The sequence below is a fragment of the Anas acuta genome, chromosome 1, assembly GCF_963932015.1.
Source record: "Anas acuta chromosome 1, bAnaAcu1.1, whole genome shotgun sequence".
Taxonomy (NCBI): Eukaryota; Metazoa; Chordata; class Aves; order Anseriformes; family Anatidae; genus Anas; species Anas acuta.
This window is the reverse complement of record NC_088979.1, coordinates 139,466,365-139,490,563: the sequence shown is the minus strand read 5'-3', so window position 1 is coordinate 139,490,563 and position 24,199 is coordinate 139,466,365. Positions and strand designations below refer to the sequence as shown.

The window sequence follows — 24,199 nt, the reverse complement described above, 5'->3', positions numbered from 1 at the left end:
GTATGAGTTCAAGTGGAACCTGTGTTAATCTGAACTAGAAAGATGCTGTTAAGTGAGTTATAGCATAGTTGCCTTGAGCCCTGGCTCTTTGGGATGTTCTTTATTGTTTGTCCTCACTGCCAGTCAGGGTTTCACTGATATAGTTGGGGGAATTGCCCCTCCAAACAGAGAACAGGAGAAACCAACAGCTCTTGTTGATATAATGCATCTTTCTGAGAACTGCTGGTTACCGTCCAGAAATCAGTGCTGTGGGAAACTCTTCTATATATAGAACTAGACTGTAGTTGAGGAGAGGTGATGTGTTTTGCGTTAGCATCGTAGATTTGTTTAGTCACTTTTAATCAAATAACTTGCTTGTTTTGTGGCAACGCTGAGTATATTTCTTTATGGCAAAACTACCGTGTAAACTGTTGAGGATGGAAAAGGAAGAGAGAGCCCTAGATATGCACTCTGCTGCTGTGTTGTTAGGTTCCTGCCTGGTGTATTGCTGCCATCTTGTGAGAGTGAATTGAAACAGTTGGTACATATCCAAGCAAAGCCCATCTTTCTACTTAGGACTTCATTTAAATCTTTTATTGGCAACTAAAACTGTTAATGTAAATTGCTCTGTAAATTGTATATATTTGTTAGAGCTTTAGAGGTTCTTTTAAACTGGATGTGACACTAACTGGAGATCCTCCAGTTGTCTTATTTGGCAAATTCTGCACTGAAGTGAACTGCCTGAGTTTTTGCTCATATGGTCTGGAGAAATAAAACAAACATACTTGCCCTTTGATGGGGTTGGTGTGCAATTTAAAATTCTAATATAACTTTAATGCTAAAGGGCACAAAGGAGGACCATTTAAAGGAATAGCTGTCATTGCCTTAGCTTGAAGGCATGAACGCTGCAGCAGTCACTATTAAAGGGACGAAAATGGGCAACCCATACTGAGACTGGGGAATCCCCAGGAATCCAGCCAGGCTGATTAATAGTCATTTCTGTACCCTGGAGCTGCTTCTGTATTTTTAACACTTAAGTGACACTACAGAGCCTGAGACAAGAAATGGAACAATGTAATGTGGAAGAGACGTTAGGAAGTTGATTGTTTAGAGTATTCCTGACACAGAATACTCCCCTATCATGAAATGCTTTAAAAATTTATTCAGGGATGTAGTCTTTTTTTTTTTTTTTTCCAAATTTTCAAGAGATTTTGCATAAGTCTTGTGATATGTTCATGATTCTTTTTACCTTCATGATTCTTTTTCCCTGGAAGCATTACAGTATTTTCCTATATGCAGAGCAGAAAACAGTGATGAAATGTAAGATACCACTTTTTATAATAACAGCTAGTAGGTATTGGCTCAATGATGATACTGCTGAACATCAGCAGAGTACAGTCTGATTTTTTTTTTGGAGCTCAAATGAAATTGTTGGTGTCTTGAAAAAGCAAGCATGCATGAGGAAGAGTACATAGCTGAGCTCCAAACTTGGCCTAGTCTGATGTCTCAGCTCAGAAAAAATGGTAGTAAATTTGCTGTCTCCCTCAAGAGGCATATCCTTGCTTTTGTGTGGGAGATGAGGGGAAATTTGACAGTGATTTTGTGACTATCAACCTCTTTAATAAGATAAAATTATTCCATTTTCTCCTTTCTGTATTGCTGATTTATTGTTACAAATAGAATACTGAAGAAATAAGCAGGATACAAACATTAATGCAGAAAATTATATCCACCCTTCTGCATATGTTGAATGACAGTTTCCCAAGTACAAAACCTATGTGTGTATTTGCAGTGATTTCTGTTGGAATCCATCTCTTTCAGACTGACTTTTTGACATTTAAAATGATATTTAGCCTGGCCTTATACAGGCTGTGTGTGTATTACTTTTAACCTTACAGGTTTTGTCTCTTTCTCTTCTAGATAGAGGAACGGGCAGAATTTTTGAACAAATCCGCTCAGAAGAGGTAAAACAATAAAACAGATTGTAGATTCAGTCAAAACAACTGTGTTTAATTGGAGGCAATATTAATTTCTTTCTCTCTCTCCTTTTTTTTTTCTTTTCTACTCCTAAAGTGGTATGAAACCCACCCACACGACAGCAGTTGTCTCAAAGATTGACAGTAGACTTGAGCAATACACTAGTGCAGTTGTGGTAAGTTAATTCCAGGTCACGGTGACTTTAGTTACTAATGGCCTTGGGGTTTTAATAATCACCTTTTATTTCCCTGTTTAAAAATGTCAATGTTTTGATTTTTTTCTCCACAAGCCGTTTCTAATGAGACTCTAAAAGGAAAATGTTTGAGGCATGCTGATAACCAACCTCCATGTATATATATAACTCTACATGTAATCTCAGATTCATGTCTTCCCTTTCGTGCTACAAAATATACAGTCTGCTTTATAAGCCTGAAGTAGCTCTTGAAGGATTCAGTCAGCATCTCTTGAGTGGTAGGTGCATCCTTTCTCTCAGCTGAGAGCTGATAATCATCCTGAGCTGATTTGCTCAGGGTTATTTCAGAAATAACAGCTTATTTCTGAGAGCAAAGAACTGGGCCTGTGTTGATGACTGCCACTTCAGAATGAAAATCCTGGACAAAGAAAGACACTTTAGTGAATTAGGGAGTTAAGAAATGACAAAGAAAAAGAGGGGGAAAAAAATAGAATTCAACCATAGGTTGACTACAGTCAAATATATATGCTTTGAAACCAGAATTGAGAGCTTTTTATTTTCATAGTTCAAGAAAAAGTAGTTTTTTGTTTGCTCATTTTTAAACTATTTTTATAAGTCAGTGAGTACAGGCAATGTGAAAGCCACTGGTTAATATAGTTGACATGGATTTGCAAGTGTAATGGCAACAAAATAGTATTAAAAGGGATATTATCTTGATAGCTCATACACGTTCCTACTCCCTTCAAATCTGTGTTACATAAAACGTACAAGAGTTTTGAAAAGAAAGAATAGACCTGGTGGTTTTGGTAACCATACAAGGGACGTACTGACAAAACCAAAAAGCAATAAAAGAAAACAAAAAAGCCCCCCTCCCTAAAACAAAACAAAACAAACAAACAAAAAAACCCAGCTAAATCCAAATATATTGCAATTGCTGAAATTTGCCTCTAGAATCCCAGGCTGTGAGGTTAACTTGTCTTGGGCAGATGGAGTAAGTCTGATGCTGGTTGACAGTGCAGCCTTTCTCTCCTGCCTCTGGATAAGGATTTTCATTGCTATATCCATGAAAGAGACTTGCTTACAGGATTCAAGTGTTGTGACTTGAAGGAGGACAAAAAATAAGCCTTGGAGCAGTTGTGTGCAGAGCTGTGGTTTTCCAAGAGCTCTAGAAATGTAACAAATATAAAAATCTAAGCAGTTTTCATAGCCTGTCGTATCAAGGGTGCCTGACCAACTGCAAATCAAGAAAAGGAGAATCTCAATGTCATCTCTTGAGCAGGGTCCCTTCCATCTGTACATGATCATTACTAGAACTTAGAACAACTGCATTCCTCAGCACTTCCCCAGAGCCAAACCACCCTGCAAGTCCAGCTTTTAATGCCAACCACCAACTGGTCTCAATTCTTCTGCAGGGCACAAAGGCTGCAAAACCAGCTAAGCCAGCAGCCTCTGACCTTCCTGTTCCAGCTGAGGGTGTCCGTAATATCAAGAGCATGTGGGAGAAAGGGAATGTTTTTTCATCACCTTCTGGGGGGACAGGCGCACCGAATAAGGTATGTATTTAATTTCACATGGTGATTATAAAGAATTATGGATGTTATCTTGCAGTTCATGTTCTTATGAGTAAGCCTGGCTGCTTCCCTTGACATCACTGCTGAAGAATATCACAAAGCATCCCGAAATCCTCAGAAACCTGCAGAATGGCATGGCTGCAGTACTCAGTGTAATGGAAGAATTTAGTGACACACTGTGCTAACTTATGAGACATTCCAGAGTCACATCAGATATCTTAGACAAATATATCTGGCTAATTCAAGCTGGGTACAAAGAAATTCTTTGTGTTGGGAAAGACTATTTCTAGGGGCAGAGTGGGATTAAACAGACAAGCTACTGATCTATTATAGGTCATGGATAGAAGCGTTTGTGAGACGTTTATCTATTCAACATAAATTCTTAAAGCCACATTTCCTTTCTGTAAATTGATGGGATCTGAGGAGGATTCATCATAGCTGAAAAAGCAAACCATAGATTGAAGAAGGATACATACAGATAGGCAAGAAATTTCAATAATTTGTTCTATTTGTTCTAAGATTTATTTTAATGATAGAAATTTTATGCCAGCTAACTTCTAGTTCTTTTTTTTTTTTTTTTAAATTTAACAAAATGAAATTCTAGGCTTACTGGTACCCCTTCTTCTTTTACGCTAAAGATTTTTTCTCCTTAGAGTTTGGGGTTATGACAGAAACAGCAGGTTTGTGTCTAAGGTTTATTTTTGGTTAGCACAAATATTAAAATGATTCTGTCAGATCACAGTTATCATTACTGAAAACTAAAGGGTACCAGTACTGTGTAATTCAAAGGGATAATATCTTCTGAGTAGGCAGGATAACTCTTAGCTAGGCATAACTTCAGTGAGGACTTCTGTATTAAACTCGGATTTGGCTTTGTTTTTAAATCCAAACCATGAAAAAATATGGTAACAGCTATTCTGAAAGTCTTCTCATCATATTTTATTCTTTTGTAGGAAACTGCTGGACTGAAAGGTGGTGTCTCCAGTCGTATCAACGAATGGTTAACCAAGACCCCAGAGAGTAACAAATCATCTGCTCCAAAACCTTCTGTAAGTAAACCTGCAACAATCTCGTTGGTTGGTAGGTTATCTGCTGGGATGGAGCTGGTGATGGTACTTTCTTAGCCAACTGATGGTCTGTAGAGGAACCTTACTGCCCATCCTCTCTTGGAAGCTCCCAGAGGCCTTCTGCTAATTCTTGGGTAGGTGTAGGAACAGGTAGTTGTTTTCTGGGGAAGGCTAGGGATGAGGAACTGATGCTGTAAGTTTCCAAACTGGAGAATGTTAAGGCACATAATGGTGTAAATGATTCACCATCTTTAGGATTGTATCAAAGAACTTCCTCCCATATGCTTTAGTAGTTTGTTTCTGCCAGTTCACTTGCCCTTTATAAAAGGTGTAGCTTAGCATACACTTTCTTAATTCATGTGCCTATTTATCTCAAAGAGAAGCTTGAAATTTGCAGCGTTGTCCCTCAAGTCAATATTTACTGGTGGCTACATGGAGATTGTGTCCTCATAGAAATAAATATAAAAAGAAAACAAGTAATTGTGGTAGATCTGGTTAATCACAAGTGCTGAAAACTAGCACAGCATCTACCTCCAGATTTTCTCTTTCTTCTAAGTTGCATCTTTTAGATAATGTGAAACTAACCTCTTATTTTCCCCTCAGAGAACTGTTTCTATCTATGTCTTCATTTCCCTCTTTCTCAATAGATTGTTCTTTCTTCTTTCAATATTTCTGCTTGAAGGAACCTGCCCTCCTCCTATTCTTTGCGGGTCTGTTTGCTAAGTTGGTCAGGTAAACCTATTCATAATTGACTCTGAAGAATGATATACATCTGTAATGTGTGTTTTTTACTTTTTACTTTTTTTTTTTTTTTTTTTTAATCAGGCTAAATCAAAGGGAAAACAAGATTTTCTTACTTACAAAATAACTCCTTACCCTCATCCCATTCCTACGCAATAAAGAATAATTCATAGTTTTCCAGATCAGGCAGTCAGACAGTCTACTGCTATTTTGCTATCTGCTTAACTCACTTTTTGAAGCACAGAAGAGGCTTAAAGTCTTAACGATATCTTTGGCTGAACTATAACATCACTGTTGTGTGCAAACACCTCTTGCAGAAATTAGACTTCTGTACCTCAATGTGCATTTTTCTATCCCAAGTTATAAATTCTTGTGTGCAGAAAGCTACGTATCTATGCATGGCAAGAGCAAGATCCTGGAAACCATGCAGGACTTTCTGAAAAGGATGGTATTTATGTCCTAAATTGTTTTAAGAGTCTTTTGCTTAGCATCCACAGGGGCAGATGTCAATTCATCTATCCTTAAAAAGGTGCATTACTACTAGCCTAGCATATGTCTTCTGGATTTGTAGTCCTGCTTTTCTGCAAAGAAAAGTTTTAAATTTGTATATGGAGACTTTAAGCAAAATTCAATACACTTATTTGCAGAGAATACTATTATTACTATTAATATTTTTTAACTTTACCTTACCTGGTTGTTTTTTCCATGTCAGGTTAGTGATCGGTCCATGTTAAGGTTTTAAAAGATACAATGGAAATTCAAATAGATAGGACCGACTACAGTGTTAAATCCTGAAACCTTTTTTAAGAATGTAGAGGAGGATCTGCTGTACTAAAGTCTGACACTTTTTTTTTTTTTTTTAATTAAATATGTTGATTCTGATCTAACATATCTGAGACAAGCTACCTTTGAATTCCTCCCTAACAGAAACACTATTTCTGAATCTCTTTTTCCTCAAAAAAGGAACTTTTCATTGTATTGTCTAGGATGAATATAATAAATTATAGCCAGTCTGTGTAAAACCACATAGATGCAGTAGGACTAGATTTTGTGTTAAAGCATGTGTATGTGTGAAGTGATTCTGTGAGGTGTCATTCTGAATAACTTTATAATTGATAGAAAATGTAATATTTACAACTGGTAGATGGTCCTCAAATCTTCTTATGAGGATGTCACATTCTAACTTTTCCTCTAGAAAGTTAAAATAAATCTGAACTAAAGTTGTTTTTTGTTCTCTGACATTAACTTAAAAATACAGGATTTAAGACCAGGAGATGTATCTGGCAAACGTAATCTCTGGGAGAAGCAGTCAGTTGACAAGCCAGCAGCATCTTCTTCTAAGGTAACACATCAGTGCATTCTTAAAAGATAGTATCTGTGTGTGAAGCGTTTTGCTGAGGGAAGGCACTGTATGCCTTCATATGGTCAGTCATTTGGAATTAGGTCTCTGCATATCTTGTGTTACTAATATGCCTTTTCATATGCCTGTGTCACTAATACGCCTTAATAAAAGAAAGTGCAACGAGGCACCAAACACCATGGACAGCATGTAACTTTTATTATTCCTATTTGGAAGAAGTTGTGTGTCGAATGCTGTCCTTTGCATGAAGATGACTTTTTTTTTCCCCCATGTTCAACTTTAATAATGGTTTCTTACTTTTTCAAACAGGTAACAGCAGCGGGGAAAAAATCAGAGACTAATGGTAAGTAATTCTAATAATTCACCTGCACATTAAAAAGAAACTTTGGCACATTTTTGTACACACATCACAATTCTCAGTTTTTAAAATTCTACAGCTGTTAATGTTGGTGCATGAAACCTTCACTCCCTTGCCGTTCACTTTTCCCAAGCTCCCTTGCAATATCACTAAAACATGACTGCTATTTTGAGAAATAAGCCTGAATCATCTGGCTAGGAGAACTGAGGATTCAATTTCCAGCAATGTTTGCAAATCATGGTTAGAATGACATCTGTAGCATTTGCTATAGTTGGAGAGCATCATTAAATTGTGCGAGGTCTGAGGGATGGGTAGGTCATTTAACTAATTACAGCACATACCAGGCATCTGGGAAAGGCTTTTTTAAAGGCTGCAGAGGGAATGGATATGCTTTTCATGAGTGGAGAAGAGAAAACCAAAAAGCCAAAGCTAATGGGGTAGCATTATTTGAGCAGAAATGAAAGACTTCAGTACTGCTGAGAACAAGCATCTCATTTTAAATCCTGCCATTGGGTAATGGTGAAGCCTTGTGAAAACTCAGCAGCATTGGTTTTGGAAAATTCACCTGGCTGTTTGTGAGTCCCATGTGCTCTTGATTACCGGGAGTGGACCGGAGTTCAAATGCTCTCAGCATCATCACTACCTTTGCTGAAGCTATGCATTGGTCTTCTCAAGGAAAAGAGTCTTACTACTGTTCTTTTGAAATCACTAGTTTGGGAAACACAACTTAGTTATAAGTCAAGAAGTCTGCAAATTCACCCCCAGCTTGCGTGTGCTTCTTTAATTTTTGTTTTAATCTAAACCTTACCAAATAAAATCAATTAGAGGAAATATGTGCCTAAGGACCAGTGGGGAAGAATGGAAATTTACTGATCAATTTAATAGCTTTAAGATGTCCTACAACATCCATTGATGTTTTTCCCACTAGGAATGAGATGATCAAATGTAGAAAAACTATTTTTGTTTGTTTGTTTGTTTTTCCCGATTAATATTTGTACATTTTTTTTTTCTTCACATTCATATGCAAATCAAGTGCTGTGATATGCTTGTGGACTTTTTTGGGGTCAGTTTAGAGTCGCACAAGATGGAATTGACTTCCTACTCCTCCTTTTTTCCTTTTTCAAACTGAAGTGTTGGGAGAGGGGTGTTCAGGCTTGCTCAGTGTTAGCACAGCTCTGCTCCCATGGCAGGCGTTAGCGGCTGTGCCATCATCACCCGCAGGAGCAGCCCCTGCTGAGTGGTTGAGATGCTGCCAAGCCTCTTCTCTGAGGCTGAGTGAGATGAGGGCTTCAGCAGAGGGCTTGCTGGAGAAGGCAGATGGATTTCAGTCTTACTGTGAACATGGAGTGCATGTGCCTAGCCCTGTAGCACTTTGTGTGGTAGCCACCCACCTGTGGTTTGGGAGAGGTGAGGCAGGTAGAGTACTGCTTGCAGCATCCACTGTCTTATCATGGGAAGCTCCTGAGTTGCTACCCAGGGCTGCTGGAGGTGAGGAAGGTTTCATAGAGAAATCTGGAGGCCACCTCTGATTGAGCCCAATACAAGAGCACAGCAACATCCAGCTTGTGCCCTGCCATCTCACATGCCACCTGTTAATCTAGACTCATGCCCTCTCTATTTTAGAGATACATTTAGGTTATTTTAAGCCATCTTTAATCTTTCTTTCTCTCAGCAGGTTTGAGACAATTTGAGAAAGAACCATAGAAGGCTACTAAAGACGCTGGACCAATCAGTTGGGGGAAAAAAAAAAAAAGAAAAGGAAAAATGCTAAATTGTTCTTTTTATATTTATGTTTATTTACCAAAATGTCTTTTTGCATTATCCCAGTTAAAACCATGTATATTAGCACTGTATTTAATAATCAGTCTAGACATTCATCATAATAGTACTGCCTTTGCACAAGAGCCTTTATTCCTAAAGAAACCCATGCTGTGAAATATATAGACTCTCCTACTGATAGTCATAACAAACTATATATCTGAACAGTGATTTCAACTGGCATAAGAGGTCAACCCAAAATTCATTTAAAGTGAAGTTGCTTAAGAAAGGTGTGCAGTAAACCTATAAAAACAATGGTTACTTTTGGAATACAGAAATCTTTCTTTCTGCACTTTAGACTAAGGCATGGAAGAAATATCTTTAGTTGACAATGTAATATTTTCTGTAAGTTGCCCATGCCATGAGAAATACTGCATCAATAACTTGTTTTAATTTTTTTTTGTTTTATACTTTTTTTAAGTATCAATTTTTCCATTCTAGTTTAAGTTAATACCTAAATTTGGATGATTATGTTAGCTGACAGCGGTACTGATATTTCTTTTTGTTGTTAGTGACTAGTAATTGATTGCAATTTAGAATATATACACACATAGCTTTACAAAGTTTAGCCTAAAGGCACTACTAACGGTAGAATGCTTTAATACGTGCTAGAGTATTATATTTAGTAATAAACATACATAATTAACCAGTATCACAGCTTAAAGAAGATAAAGACAAAATCACACACTTTTCTATAGTAAGATTTCTTAATTGCCATTAGAGGTATGGCGAGATAAGTATTAAAAAAAATTTAAATGTCAATTGCCCAGTAATGGGTAATTAAAAAGAAAGTTATAGTTTTTAAAAGAGGAAAAGGTAATGGTATAGAGGGTCAAAAATAGGTCACTTGTATAAAACGTTGTAGTTTAATTTATATAAAACTACCATAATTAAAAAATAAAATAAAACTAAACACAGTTGGAGCTTGTTTTAAATGACTGTACACTAAATCTTGCCATTCATCAGTGCCGTACACGAGGTCCACCCAAAATGAAGTAAGCCTCTATCTTTGTACTGCTTCTTCTTAACTCCCTCTCCTGAATATCTTATTTACAGATGTTTTGATTTGTATATAGTAAACACATGGCTATAAGACGTCAGCTTGGTTTGAATTTACATGCCATACAGTTTAGCATTTACATCCTACAGTGTATGGGTGGCATAAACTGAGCAACTGAAGTAGCCCCCAGGTGCGTTGTTAACAGCTTCATCGTGCATCAAAACTACCAGGCTCTCCCTTAACACTGCTTCCATCTCTTACAGCATCTGACTTCTTCCTATAGAGAAGAATGGTATATTTTAACCCAAAGATGAGCTCCCCTGCTTGGCCAAAACATCTTGTTTACATATAGAGATGCACATAGTTATCTGTAAGGGGTGAAAATGTGCCTGACGTTGTCTATGCATTGTCATGTTTTTCATTTGGGGGTTTTGTAAACACTCTTCTGAGTCTTTCAAATACATTTGATAGCTGCAATAAAAATGATTCATTCAAACAATGTATTCTGAAACTGCATCCACAATAAATGGAATATTTCCATCAGCAGCCCCCTGTTTGTTAATGACTAGGAATGAAACAGTTGTTGTGACTAGGATAGGAATCATGCTAAGGCTGTGTGAAATAATGTGTTGCTGCCACAAAGCTCGAAGGCTGTCTTTCTTGATGCACTATCCTACACCAGATAGCTAAACCCTAAAATCAGCAGCTTTAACCTATGGATTCTCAAGAAAAAAAAAAATAATCTAAAAATCTTAGTTGTCATGCTTGTCAGTACAGGACAGGAGCTGGGCATCATCTGGATGTCAGCACGCCCAACAAAGTCAGTTCTAACCTAGCAGCACAATTGTCTGTTCTCCTCGTTTGCAAAACTTTTTCTGTGAGAGCCATTAATGTTGTTTCTTCTGCTTACCTTGGTGAGAGGCAGCTCAGTGGGGAAGTGCTTCCAAGCTTGGGTGGTCACAGGGACCAAGCCTGGGGAGATGCTGGCATCCCATTGTTCTCCTACCCCCTTCTTTTCTGCTGTAAGGCAGCACGGCCCATACTGCCCTGCTCTACTCAGGTCACCGTCCTTCGAAAGAGTTCCCCCAGGCTGCTGCCATCTCTGCAGGGGCCAACGGGAAGGCTGCAGGAAGCAGCTTTCTCAGTTGCTGGGGAGAAAGTAGTTGGATGCTTTCTAATTTAATCTGGAAAGAGCTTGCATGCTTGAAAGTGTATGTGCTCTCCCTCATTGATTGACCATATTGATATGCTTCTCTCCAAGTTTTAGTGAGTAAGGCTTTTTTCTTGTTGCTGTGAATGTTTCTTCTGCTCCTCGTTATTATCATTTTCTGAGACCATGAAGGTGTGCTGGGCACTATTGGTTTTACTTTTAGGCAATACTGACTTGTGGGTCATTGCCAGATTGTGCCCCCATACTGGCAGCCCTTACTGGTGGCATCTGATCCATCAGCACCAAGCATTTTGTTTGCGTTTTGATGCCACTAAAGAGGTGACAATTTGTAAGACAGTATCAGTTTGGTGCTTTAGTTTCTGATTATGCTTTACTGTTTGCTTGCTTGCTTGGCCTCCTAGCCAAACTTTCTGTTGTCAGTGTGCAAAATATCACACACAAAAAAAAAAAATAAAAAAAAATTAAGCCCTGTCTTTGCTTTGGTGTAGCATTTCCTATCCAAAAATACTTCAAAGTAAGTGTAAGTCTACCTCAGTGATTGCTTTGGTGTTTTTAAAGAAAAGCTTTTTTTTTTACTTTTATTTTTTTTTTCCCCCCCTTGTCTGTATTTCCCTTAGATAAAGCCAAATCTTCTTTGGGTATATTAGTTCCTGAATGCTTCTAGCAAAGTTGCAAAAAAAAAAAAAAGTTTTGTGTTTGAGATTTCAAGAACAATTTGCCCTGCTTTCCTAGATAGTCCCTATGTTCAGCTGGATTTATTTTCATGTAAGTTATCACTGCATATGTTGCTGTCTTCACCTTGTCACCTCTCGTTGTACAAGAAATCAATTTCTAGTTGTTCAGAGGGAGGGCAGTTTTGCTCTTTAGCTTTGTCTGTTTGATGCATAAGCCCCAGATTAGTTTCTTTCCCAGTGTTGTCCTTGTACAGGAAGCATAGGAGCCCATTTCTACCTCTATGGAAATTGAAAAACGAAACTTCAGGCATGTTTTTAAATAAATAGTCATATCAAACAACGTAAGCATCACAGTGACAAAGTTTTGGTGTTATTCAAACTTTATTTTTTGTTTTCTTGTTGTTCATATAAAATTTTAAAGCATTGATTCACACCATAAAAATCACAACTATGTAATAAGCAAAGTAATTAAAGACAGTGTTCTTCAACAGCCACTCATAAGCCAGTAAGACTTACTGCACTGAAAACAACATTAAAAAAAATTAGTTACTTTCAAGATTTTTTTTTATTTGTTAAACATGTCTTTAATTATGTAAGACAAGAAAAAACGGAAATGAGACATTGTCTTTTTTTTTTTTTTTTTAAACTATTAATCAAGAACAGATTTCAGCTAACCCTCTCAACAAAAGACCCATCCCCATTGATGCATTCTTTCACCAGCTAGTGGTCTCCTCCTAAAAAAGGAGGGCAAGTAACCACTTTTAATGATCATCAAGTACAAAAGAAGAAATCAGGACTCAGATACAGAGGACATCTGATCTGGAAGGAGATACATAGAGGTCTCGCAGAAACCACTGGTGCTAATATTCTGCCTTGAATGGGTAGTCCTTATGATTGACAGCCCTGCAAAGAGAAATAGCTTGTTTTTACAGGTGTAGTAGCAAGCATCTTCAGCAGCATTTCCCTACTGCGGTGGCCCTCCCCCTTGCCAACGTACTCAAGTTTTGCAGCTGACAGCTGTCATTAATTTGAACACATGCTTGTGAACAATCACGTGCAATACCAAGATGCTGAATGCCTCTCCTTCCTGATGTCAGTTTCAGGATGTCTTATCACCAAGGTTTAAGATGGGAACTGTCTCTAGTTTTGGTCAGGTATGCTTTCAAGATACAGGGGATGAAAATACAGACAGAGATAGGCCTAGTGGATAATAAGGATAATGAGAAACATACTGGGCTACTGGAACTGCCCTCCAGTTCCTGTTAAAGCTGAGGATGACATCCATCTCCTTTTTAGACAGCTCGAAGTCGAACACCTAGCAGAAGAAAAAAAAGGAAACAAAAGTCTCTTTTTTAGTTAAGTTCATAAGTAGTGAGATACAAAGTGTGCTTCCAGCATGTATTATGACTGAAGGTAAGAACACACTGCATCCATGCTAGTGCTAGTTAAGAAATCCTCTTATTTCTCAGCCAGATGTCAATTTACCAATTAGTTCGTTTCTCTCTGAGGCGCTGTTCATAGCAGTAGCTCAGCTGCGGGTATTTGAATGCAAACACCACTTCTGTTTGTGTTGTAATGCACTGACAGCGAACGTAGGTGCTAAGGGCTGATTGCTCAATGTGTAAGGACTTCCTGGATACCAACTGCAAATTATTGTCTCACAGTTGATGTCATCTAAGAATTGTTGCTAGTGGTTAATAAAAGAAATGACTCCAAAATATAGCAGCATGAACTGACAGTAACAGAGCAACCATCGAAGATGCCATGTCATCAAAGCAAGCATCCAGCTGACTCTCCCTGCCAAGGAAAACCACAGCCTCAAAATGAGACAAACTGCTAATGAGCGTGGTGTTTGTAGTTTGTTCCTTTATGCCCCAAAGCAGGGCTCACTAAGCATCTCCCAGAAGGGAAACCCCAAACTGTGATTCCACTTCCAGCACCCACTCTGGTGTAACCCATTTGTCTATTGGAGATAACGAGATCCTTCTCACCACAGAAAAAGATGTGGTGGGTAGGTACTACTGAGCCCTGATCTGTATATCTCTGTAATCCTTCCACTGACTCCTGGGTGCTGCCTGGAAACACAGAGGGGATTAGGGTGTGGGTGCCTATGCCATGTAAATAGGTGGCTGCAGTCCCGATGGAAACTTCACCTTTATGTTTTCCTTAATGCGCTGCACTTTGTCAGACTTGGGAATGACAGCCACGTTCCTTTGGATGTTAAACCGGATCAGGACCTAAATAAGGACAGGGACGATTATGAGCATAGGGGTGCAAAAAAAATCTTCAAATGCATTTTGTGCATTTTCTCTTACATTTTTTTTCTTCCCACAAACCCATTCCTCTTTCTACAACCACATTCACTCTTTGGAAAAATACAAGACTGCACAGAGGAGTTTTGATGTTCCAGCATTTGCTGGCAGTCTACTGAAAAACTATCAACTGTTTCTATATCTTGGCTTCTCAATGATTATTTTTTTTTGGGGGGGGGGAGGGAGGGAGAGAAAAATGATGATGCTTCTGGCTTGTATTACATGGGTGCTCAGACCAAATTAGGTCATAGGTAAGTACCTCACCTCATACTCATAGGTAAGTACCTCACCTAACTTAAGCTTTCAGAATGCTTTAAATAGAAAAAAAAAGATTTCTGAAGTTTTTTCTATCAACAAAGGATTGTCGCATACATTTTTTGCCTGCTCTGCCCATCTTAAAATGTGACTATGGTTAATTGCCTGTGAACACGTGGATTTGTTTGAAATGCAATTCCTGTCCACTATGGGCAAGATCTCTTTAGTGAGTCTAGCAAACCATAGAGAAAAACATTTCACCTTGACTAATCAAGCAGCTTTCAAAGACTCTCTGTGAAGGTGAGCAAACAGCAAGCAATCAGATAGCTCTGCAAATTACTTCTGCTTCTCTGAAGAGTAACTTAGCTAACTTAGCTGGAGAAAGGAATAATGTGTTGGTTTGATGATTTGTAAGTAAATCTCAGAGGAAAGTGATTTTCAGAGAGGGAGCACTTCTCTCTGGGAGCAGAATAAATCTCCCTAGGAAGGGGGACACTTGAGGTAAGCTCGTACCCATACTGATTAGCTCCTTCAAGCTCAATACTCAACATGAATTACCAGATGTTTTCTAAGAGACATGAATGCTGTTAAGAACAGGGGCAGTACGAAGAGTCAAGTGCAGTTCAACCCCATTGTACTGTATCCTTACGGAAGGCAGCATCTGTAAAGACTGGCCATCGACTCCTATAAATGTCTGAGTAGGAGGAAGAGTTTGCTCTGACATCTCCACTTACCTGGGCAGGGGTTTTATTATGTCTAGCTGCAATCTCTTTAATCTTAGGATCCTCCAGCAGCAGGGGTTCCCCTGGCTTGGCCCTAATAAAAGCAAAAACCAAGTATTAGCTACCATACTGGTGGCAGGAAGGTATTAGCTTCCCTGCAACAAAGCAAGAGCATTTCTCTCATTGTAGCTGCATTATTTGCATACTCTGCCACAAAGATTCAATTTGCAAATCCAGTCGTCTTTGTAGAGAAAGGCTGCTGTGGTTTCTTACCATGGCCGGTTTGGAGAACCCAGGGGACTGTATGCTGTCACAGCGATCCCTTTGGATTGACAGTACTTGATCAGCTTCTCCTGGGTCAGGTATGGATGGCATTCAATCTGTAAACACAGAAACCTGGAGGTTGGCATGGAAGCAGACTGCATGGGGCTCCAGAGCATAAGGTTTGAAATCCTCTTGGGTCACGGACAATGTGAAGAAAAGACTCCCAGGATCATGATTAAAATCTATCTTTTAAAAATGTTATTAAAATTATTAACATCACAGCAATATCTAGAAGCTTAATACAGATAATAAGTCTACCTCGTGCCTCATACTACACAAACATGGTGAGAAATAGATGGGAAGACTGAAAGTGTAGGATCTGTGGCAAAAATTATGAAATCAGTCTTCCTGGACTAGTCAGGAGAGCATAACTGCATCTTCAGAGGGGCTGCTCAGAATACCTGGAGTTTGGTTTCTGTTCTGAGTCACGCAACCTCAGGGAATCTCCCTGATTCCCAAAGAAGGTGAGGGAAATGAGTGTCCTCAGCTTAGCCCTTCTGGACATCCTCCCCATCCCTCCCCTGAGGAGATGGTATATGAATAGACAAAGAAGCCTGAGTCCTGGTTGCTGCAGGCTCCCTGACCTTCAGAAAAAGTTGCTTCAGTCTGTGCTTTGGCTGCTGAAATCCCTACTCAAATACACAGGCAAGATCTTGATTCTTCTTTCTTACAGAAGAAGCATGATATAAAGTTTAGTAATATTTTACATGTGTATAAGTTTTCCTGTTTTCCTCAGTGTGAAGCCAGTGCTTTAAAAATAATACATCTGTGTAGTGCTGCTGTCTAGTTGTTTTTTGTTGTGGTGTTGTTTTTTTCCAGAGAAGGAAATAATTTTGAATTTCATGTTAAGTTACTTCATTTAAGTTATTTAAATACAGCAAGATGACATAAAAATGAATGCAGTATAGAAAGGAGCATTCCCTTCTATCAAAAGCACCACATGTTATTGCAGCTGGAAAACACTCTTGAGGGTTTAGTCACCCTGCATATTGGATTGTAACAGCAGCATGACAGTGACCTAGTTTAAGGTATCTATCAGATCAGGGCTATAGTAAATCCCTAGCACTGGCTGAATGCTACAGCTATATAATCATTGTTTCTAGTTTAGAACTGTTTCAGTCAGAAGGGCTGTGCAAAATGAGAACAGTTAGGGTTGCAGGTGAAGAATCAAAAGGAAAGAGTCAAAATATGTTTTCCCAAAAATGACCTGAGCCAAGCCGAACACGTCTTTTACATACAAAGAGATACCTAGTGTTTTGTGAGATCTTTCCATGGCACTGAAACTATTTAAAAGGTCGTGGCGTAAATCAGCTTTAACAGCTGAAGTGTAACTCAAATATATTTAGGCATATTCCAAGAACAGCTGACATCAGTGGAGATAAAAGTCTTACCTGGTTATTTACAGGTTTGTACTTTAGTCCTGGCTTGTTCAAGATTCTTTCAATCTGCTCATGGTTAAAATTGGAAACTCCAATGGCTTTTACCATGCCACAGTCCACCAGCTCTTCCATAGCCTAATGAATGAGGACAACAAATGTGTATTCATGAGGTGGTATTAACTGTCACGTACAGTATTTTATTTCATTAAAGCTGGTGACAAACCAGTAAACATCCCATAGTAGATTAAATGACAGTATGTTCGATTTTAAGAAAATATATATCTTTGCACCTTGTATTATCTGTGTGCTTTATGTCCTGTTGCAGATGGTGAAGTAACATAAAAAGGGTAGGCCAACCCTTTTGTAATGGGATGCAAATATTTTGCTTAGGCTTCTCCGGGAGTCATTTTACTAGAGCTGAAAAAGCAGGGGAGATCCCCCCACCTTGTCCTAAGCCAGCATACTACCTCTGAGTTGGCAGAATGCAGTAGGGAAGATGTTAGACTAAACCTAGTTATCTCTGCATATTTTCTTGTGGCTGTAATCTGACATTGTAGAGAAAACTATGTATTCCCAGAGCTGCAGCACCACAGTGGTGCAGGTAGCAGGAGCAGACCTTGAGTCCTCTCGGTCCACAAGGAAATGAGGATTGAAGGATGGCCTGAGATGCTGATGCCCCATGCTGAAAAGCGTGAGAATTCCTTATCTGTACGAAACTCCCAGTAGATTAACAGCCACGCCTGCACTAATCCATGCCTCAGTTCTACCATTGTACATATTCAAATATTGTTTTAGGGACAGCACCTACAGTGCTCATAGGTTTGTCCTCTTTATTCATAGAGCAGACATACCCCTTCAGCTCCTGAAAACAAGAGAAAGCAGCAGCTCTTTCTGGTCATGAAATGTAATTTTGTGCAACTACCCTCTGTACCCAAACCCGTCCCTTAATTTCATTGTACATGCACATTTCTGCTCCATTTTTAGTGCTGACACATACACAAAAGACCAAACATTAACGTACCTCCCATGTGTCCAGAAAATCTGTATCACTGGGGATTGCCATACCCTTGTCATCTGTAGGCATCAGATCTTCACCAGCCTGTTATTTCAAGGCAGAATCACAGGGACTTAAAAGTTGCATTTCCTACTGTATATTAGGATTTCTGACTGGGAATTACAGCTAGTAAGTTAGTAGTTTGTTTAAACACATCACTAAAAATTATTCGTGTTCCTCGGTACTCTTGGACAAGGGCCATACTTCTACAAATCAATCATTGCATACAAAGAGATGGGGATTAGTAGTAAATATTTGAGTAATTTAGGCAGGTCTGGAGAGAAGGGAACAGACACTCCCATACTTTTATTCTAGAGTTTATGTTTATTTTACACTGGTGCGGGGGAGGGGGACTAGAAGCAAGTTCTTTCTGTACTGTGTTACACTTCTCACAGTTGGTTACTCCACATCAAGCCCACATCTTGAAAAGATGATATGATCACACCAGTCTGGCCCAGCACAAGGCCATGATCCCAAACTCCATCATCCATTGGTTACACTTTCCCTGAAGACTCAAGGTGTTCATTAGCAATACTCATAACCACAGCTATCTCAGTCTAATACACATGGAAGGCCAGATGCACACCCTAAAAATACTACTGCCTAGTTACTGACCAAATGCTGGCTTCTTCCAGGTTCAGGGAAGAGACAAAGGAACCACAGCATATCCTTGATGTGTAATGAAGATGGACACAGCACAGATGAGAAAACACACTATGTTTTCAACCAGGTAAGGAGAAAAGAGGAATGTAAAGAAGAACTACCTTAAATCCCGTAGGGAAATGTATCAGGTAGAGGTCAAGGTAGTCCAGCTGCAGTGCAGCAAGGCTTCTTTTGCACCCTTCCTTTACCAAGGACTTCTCATGAAATGTGTTCCACAACTGTAGAAGAAACAAAGCTCAGCTGTGACTCTGCAGGTTCCATTGTCCAGACCAGAGAAAAGGATGCTAATATTTCACAGAATTCACACAGAATCACAGAATTGTAGGGGTTGGATTTCAATGGTTAATGTAGGACAAATATACACAGATAAAAGAGTTAGTAGTGAAGGTGGAAAAGCAGTATTCTTACTCATGAAAAGAGATTCTCTGAACAAGATGTAAATCTCTGCCAGGTATACAGCATATTTTTACTGTTAGAGATTATTTATGTATATCTTTTTTTTTTTTTTTTTAAAGACTAAATTTCAAGTCTTGAGCACCCCATAACTACCCTCTTTCTGTACTTTGTATCTGACTACTTGACCACTGTGAGGACCATTCTGAATGTTACTTAATTATTTTTGAAATGAAAATTCAAGTGCTTAGGTAGAGGAACTCGCAAGTATTATTCAAATTAAAAACTATTCTTTAAGTAAAAATAAGAGTATGAGAAAGAGTTTTGTTCTGCTCAATATTTTCTGTTTTTGCACATGAAAAACCTCAAGTCATAAGTTTATTAATTGAAATATTCTCACTTTTTGGTAACAAGCATTGCTGAGACAAGTGGGTAAGATGAGGGAATGGAGTACATACACAGAAAATACTTGGGACTTAAGTCCCATATTTTAATTTCTATTCTCTTTTAGGATTACTTTTTCTACATGACACCATTTTCAGTGTCTTGCACATCAGTAAGTAGTACAGCATCTTTGAATTCAGACATCTGATTTGTCTGTTCTTCCTGATCCTTCTAGGGTGCACACATATGAACCTTCAGTAAATGCAATGGAATTATTAGTTTAGCAACAACTAAGTTTTCAACAGTTCCTAGTAAGGTTCAGTCCAAGTTGCAAACAAATGGAATTTATACTCTGCAACAAGGTTATCATGAAACGAGTATAAGAGAAGGGAATAGGTCCTTAGGGCACTTTAGGGATGAAACAAGGGTTTCTCTGCAAGAAAAGCCAAATGCACCAACATTCCTGCATCCTCATACCTTAGTGACAATGAAGAGATCTTCCCGCCTCACAGCTCCCTCCTTGATCTTCTGCTGGACTGCATTCCCTATTTCATGTTCATTTTGGTAGAAATAGGCACAGTCGAGGTGCCGGTAGCCTGCATCAATAGCATGCTTCACCACCTCTTCCACCTTTCCTGGAGAAGCCTGAAAGCAGACAACCAAACTATGAGCTCTTCCATCACCTTCTGCCAGCATTCACTACTGTGACAGCTGCACCAAGTCTCCCCTACCAGCAGCTGCTGGTGTCTCCTTGTCACCTGCATTTAAATTGAGTTTTAACTTCCCACTGCTGTAGGGAAAGGACTGAAATCCTGGGACTGGAGCAGAAAGCAGTTAGTTTCCATGGGACATTTTGACCCTACCCCTTCTAGGGGTATCACTTCCCCTTATGTGCCCCCAGCATCACCCAAGCAGCTTTGCCACTTTACCTTCCCCAAACCCTTCCCCACAAAAGCAGGTTGGTGGCACAAGGCTCCCATCAAGTGACCCCCCATCCCACAGGGGTGAGCTGCAAGTGTCAGGGGGCAAGAAAGCCTTTTGCAATCTACTTTATTATTTTGCTCCTGCTTTTATTTTCCCTTCTTCCTTCTGTTATACTTGTTGCCTTCTTCCTTTGCTCCCCCCCTTCCAGCTGCCTGGTTATACAAGTGCTGCAAGCAGACACTGACACCAACCCACGGACACCTTCCACAGCAGCCCCTGCACCTTGATTTTTTTACCCACAGCCCCATCCATGGCCCCTGCCCCAGTACCTGCCAGGTGCCCAGCCCCAGGATGGGCATCTTCATCTTGTTGCTCAGCTCTACACAGGGGCTCGCCATGGTGTCACTGCCAGTCTCCTTAGGCTGCCCGCAGGCATTTTAAAGCTGTCCTGGCCCAGCCTCTGTGTCCGCCTCTCTCTCCGCCTCCCCAGGCTCTCGCAGGGCGTTGTCAAGGCTTGGTTGGCTGATGAGGATCTTTTAATTTACTTGTTTAGTTTACACTGAGCAAGCCAGACGAAAAACGGCTGATTTAAGGATGAACTCAGCACTTAGCATGCCATCTCCGGAAGGCCTTCGTGTAGGGATGAGATGCTTTCAGAGCGCTGAGGGACTCTGTGAGACTAGTGTGCCTCAGACATCAAGAGGCAGGGGTCTGGGAGGGCTGGGCTGTGCAGCTGGCAGCCAGAGACAGGCAGGATTTGCGGCAAATGAGGAATCTGAGGGGCTTCAGTTTGGGAAGCCGAGGTGAAATCCACACCACCAAACCCATGGGAGGGTTGCCCAGGGGCAACAGGAGTGGTTCAGATTCGGCCTTGCTTGTGTAGTGCCAGCTTTATGTTTCCTGTGCTTTTTGTCACAGTGGCACCTGGCTGCCTTTCAACAGGTGCCATCAGTGGTGACCACTTCCATGAGTTATGCAGTTTACTTATGTACATTAATCCGGGTTCAGAGACCTGATATTAAGCATCAAAGCATTGGTCCAAATTTGCTGTGGGTTTTATCTCCCCAGGTCTCTTTGGTGCAAGTTCTTTTAATTAATTAATTTATTATTATTATTATTATTTTGTATTTTATTATTCCCAGTTCAAGCAATGACAAATCTAGGTATGGATGCAGACACTGGACACATTTTAATCAGAAAAGGGATCATCTCCTGGGGTGATTAAAAAGGCAACACATCTCAGACATGGAGCATGAGATGTGCACAGGCAGTGCTGATGGTCCATCGCCACTTGCCTGGCCCCCTCCTTGCTCCATGACCCCCCCCGTGGCTGTCAGTGCTCTGCATCCATCCCTGGCCAGTGGCACACATTGCAGCAGGAGAGAGCTGGCTAATTGTGGTGGTGGGGTCCCTTTGCCTTTAATGATTTGTTAAAATGTTGTACCCTTGGAAGGGGGGCAGAGAGGATGCAAGAGGGGTGAGGAATTTGACAGAAAAGAGAGAGCAAGACTTACACAAAGACAAACAAATCTGCAGAGATTTTATAAATTTAATAATGGATCATCTATTTTAAGGACAGAAAGAGCCACTCTACTCTTCTGCACTGATCTCTGATGACAATGACAAACTTTTACACCCAGCCCATGATATATACCTATTGCTTAAATTGTTATTGAAGAGTCTTGGGTGCTACAGCACTAAAATCATGTAAAGAACAGATTGGAAAGTGTTGAGATTGATCTACAGCTTATCTTTAACTACATCAACTCTTGTTCTGAAAGGCATAAAGGGCCTTTTTTTTTTTTTGGATGTTTCTCTTCAGGTTCCAGCCAGCCCCCTCTGTGAAAACATGTCCTAAGCTTTTATGTACTTAGCCAGTCTGACATAAGTGCATAAAGATCAGCTGAAACAGATGATGTCCAGATTTTCCTCAAGTATTATCTGTCAGACTAAACTCTGCTTTCTCTTTGATCAAATTTTTAGCTGCATGATAGATGTGTATGTATTTTGCTCTGAAACTGTGTCTGATTGGAATTATAATGTAGCAAATCACAAACCTTCAATTTGTGTGGCTCTCATCCCTTCTCAAGGTGACCTTTTTGCATTTTAATCCACTTTGGAGGTTGACCTCCATGTTACAAGCCCACCTCAGCACAGTGGAGGGGGGGCTCCCTGTTGTTATGGGGGCTTGCTGCCTAGCTGCATATTCTTACGTCAGGCTGGCCATTTCCTAAGGATCCTGCCCATCAATTCTTTGTCACAGGCCCAACCACACCAACAGCCAGATCTTCCCCAGAGAGCTCGAATGGAGAGGGTAGCCATGGCAATCCTCACCTTTTAATAAAGAATCACATTCCCAAAAGCATCAGAAACAGTTTGTACATGAATTAGTGAAGTCAATTTGCTGTGTAATGTGACTACTGAAGAAAGGAGGAGAAACAAGGAATTAAGAATTGCTGGCATTGCAGGCACTCTAAAAGAAAGGATCCTGCATGTGGACCTGCTTGAAATGGGCCCAAAGAGTCGTGGTTAATGGAGTTAAATCCAGTTGGAGGCCGGTCACTTGTGGAGTCCCTCAGGGCTCAGTACTGGGGCCAGTCCTCTTTAATATCTTTATTGATGATCTGGATGAGGGGATCGAGTGCACTCTCAGTAAGTTTGCAGACGACACCAAGTTAGGTGCGTGTGTTGATCTGCTCGAGGGTAGGAAGGCTCTGCAGGAGGATCTGGATAGGCTGCACCGATGGGCTGAGGTCAACTGCACGAAGTTCAACAAGGCCAAGTGCTGGGTCCTGCACCTGGGGTGCAACAACCCCAAGCAGAGCTACAGGCTGGGAGATGAGTGGTTGGAAAGCTGCCTGGCAGAGAAGGAGGTGGGAGTATTGGTTGATAGTCCGCTTAATATGAACCAGCAGTGTGCTCAGGTGGCCAAGAAGGCCAACAGCATCCTGGCTTGCATAAGAAGCTGTGTGGCCAGCAAGTCTAGGGAAGTGATTGTCCCCCTGTATTCAGCTCTGGTGAGGCTGCACCTTGAGTACTGTGTTCAGTTTTTGGCCCAGCATTACAAGAAGGGCATGGAGGTGCTCAAATTTTCCATGGATGTCTCACAGCCATGAGCCCCATTTCACCCCATGGGACACCCACAGACTGTGGGACAATGTTCAGCTTGCTGCTCTCCTTAGCTAATGCATACGTGTTTGTGCCCTTTTTTCTTAAGATAAGACTGTGCCCACATATGTGTATACAATAAGATACGGGCACATGAGTAATTCTCTCTCTACCTCCCGCTTATTTAACATTTGGGCGAGTTGTGTGCTGGCCAAGAGTGGCCTCATTGCTACCATCACAGGAAGCCTTGGGAGAGCAGCTGTGGACACAAGTGTCCTGTTGCCTCTTGCTGCTCCCCAGCTATGCCTCCTGCCTGGGACGTGTAATAGGTGCTGGGCTTTTCCCCGGCTGGGGGCTTCCCAAGAGCAGCTGAGCACCAGGAGGTATTTTGGGGCACCCAGAGGTGCTCTGGAGAGCAGGGCATGCAGTGACATTGCCATAAGAGAGAAGCAATGTGGGGCCTGCAGCTGGTCTGGCCTGCAGGCCTTCATGGTTTTGGAGTGAACTTCCTGGGGGCCAGAGTGGAGAACGGAGAGATTTTGGCAGCTCAGGAGGCTACAGCACGTGTCTGGCTGGTGAGATCTGCTGAAAGCACAGTTACACATCTGGGCTTCTCTGCTTGGGCGTTTCTGTTCTGTTTAACCTGATTGCTTTATCTGTTTGGAAAAAGATAACTCCCGTATTTACAGCATTGTAAATCCTACCTTTATGGGGGTCAGAAAGCTTTCCAACAATTTATTTATTTATTTATTTATTTAGCCTGGATGGTGAA

The 24,199-nt window shown here is 40.4% G+C and overlaps 2 protein-coding genes across 2 annotated transcripts in view; one reads left to right on the top strand and one right to left on the bottom strand.

Moving 5' to 3' along the window:
* LOC137844078 (caldesmon-like) overlaps positions 1–10,610 on the top strand; it is a 190,756-nt gene extending 180,146 nt beyond the window's left edge. Inside the window, 7 exon segments of the mRNA XM_068660045.1 lie at positions 1,900–1,943; positions 2,053–2,131; positions 3,562–3,702; positions 4,674–4,769; positions 6,787–6,870; positions 7,198–7,231; positions 8,922–10,610. Of these exon segments, the coding sequence (XP_068516146.1) occupies positions 1,900–1,943; positions 2,053–2,131; positions 3,562–3,702; positions 4,674–4,769; positions 6,787–6,870; positions 7,198–7,231; positions 8,922–8,950 (507 nt within the window). The 3' untranslated portion in view covers positions 8,951–10,610.
* Positions 10,611–12,257: 1,647 nt separating this feature from the next.
* Positions 12,258–20,803, bottom strand: LOC137844088 (aldo-keto reductase family 1 member B10-like). The gene is made up of 10 exons (XM_068660057.1): positions 20,649–20,803; positions 19,873–20,040; positions 18,720–18,836; positions 17,923–18,000; positions 16,914–17,036; positions 15,472–15,578; positions 15,211–15,292; positions 14,063–14,146; positions 13,142–13,224; positions 12,258–12,812 (listed from the first exon to the last, which is right to left on the bottom strand). Exons 1-10 carry the CDS (start codon positions 20,715–20,717, stop codon positions 12,770–12,772), a joined length of 954 nt encoding a protein of 317 aa, XP_068516158.1. The 5' UTR covers positions 20,718–20,803; the 3' UTR covers positions 12,258–12,769.
* Between the last annotated feature and the right edge of the window lie 3,396 nt (positions 20,804–24,199).

What these genes read in the sequence shown, in the direction of transcription:
- LOC137844088 (XM_068660057.1), bottom strand. Translation starts at nt 20,717, where the DNA reads ATGGCGAGCCCCTGTGTAGAGCTGAGCAACAAGATGAAGATGCCCATC. An exon ending in GGTTCTCCAAACCGGCCATG is followed by an intron (nt 15,293 to 15,471) that starts GTAAGAAACCAC and finishes TGCTTTTATTAG; the next exon opens with GGCCAAGCCAGGGGAACCCC. An exon ending in AGGGCAGTTCCAGTAGCCCA is followed by an intron (nt 12,813 to 13,141) that starts GTATGTTTCTCA and finishes TTCTCTTTGCAG; the next exon opens with GGCTGTCAATCATAAGGACT.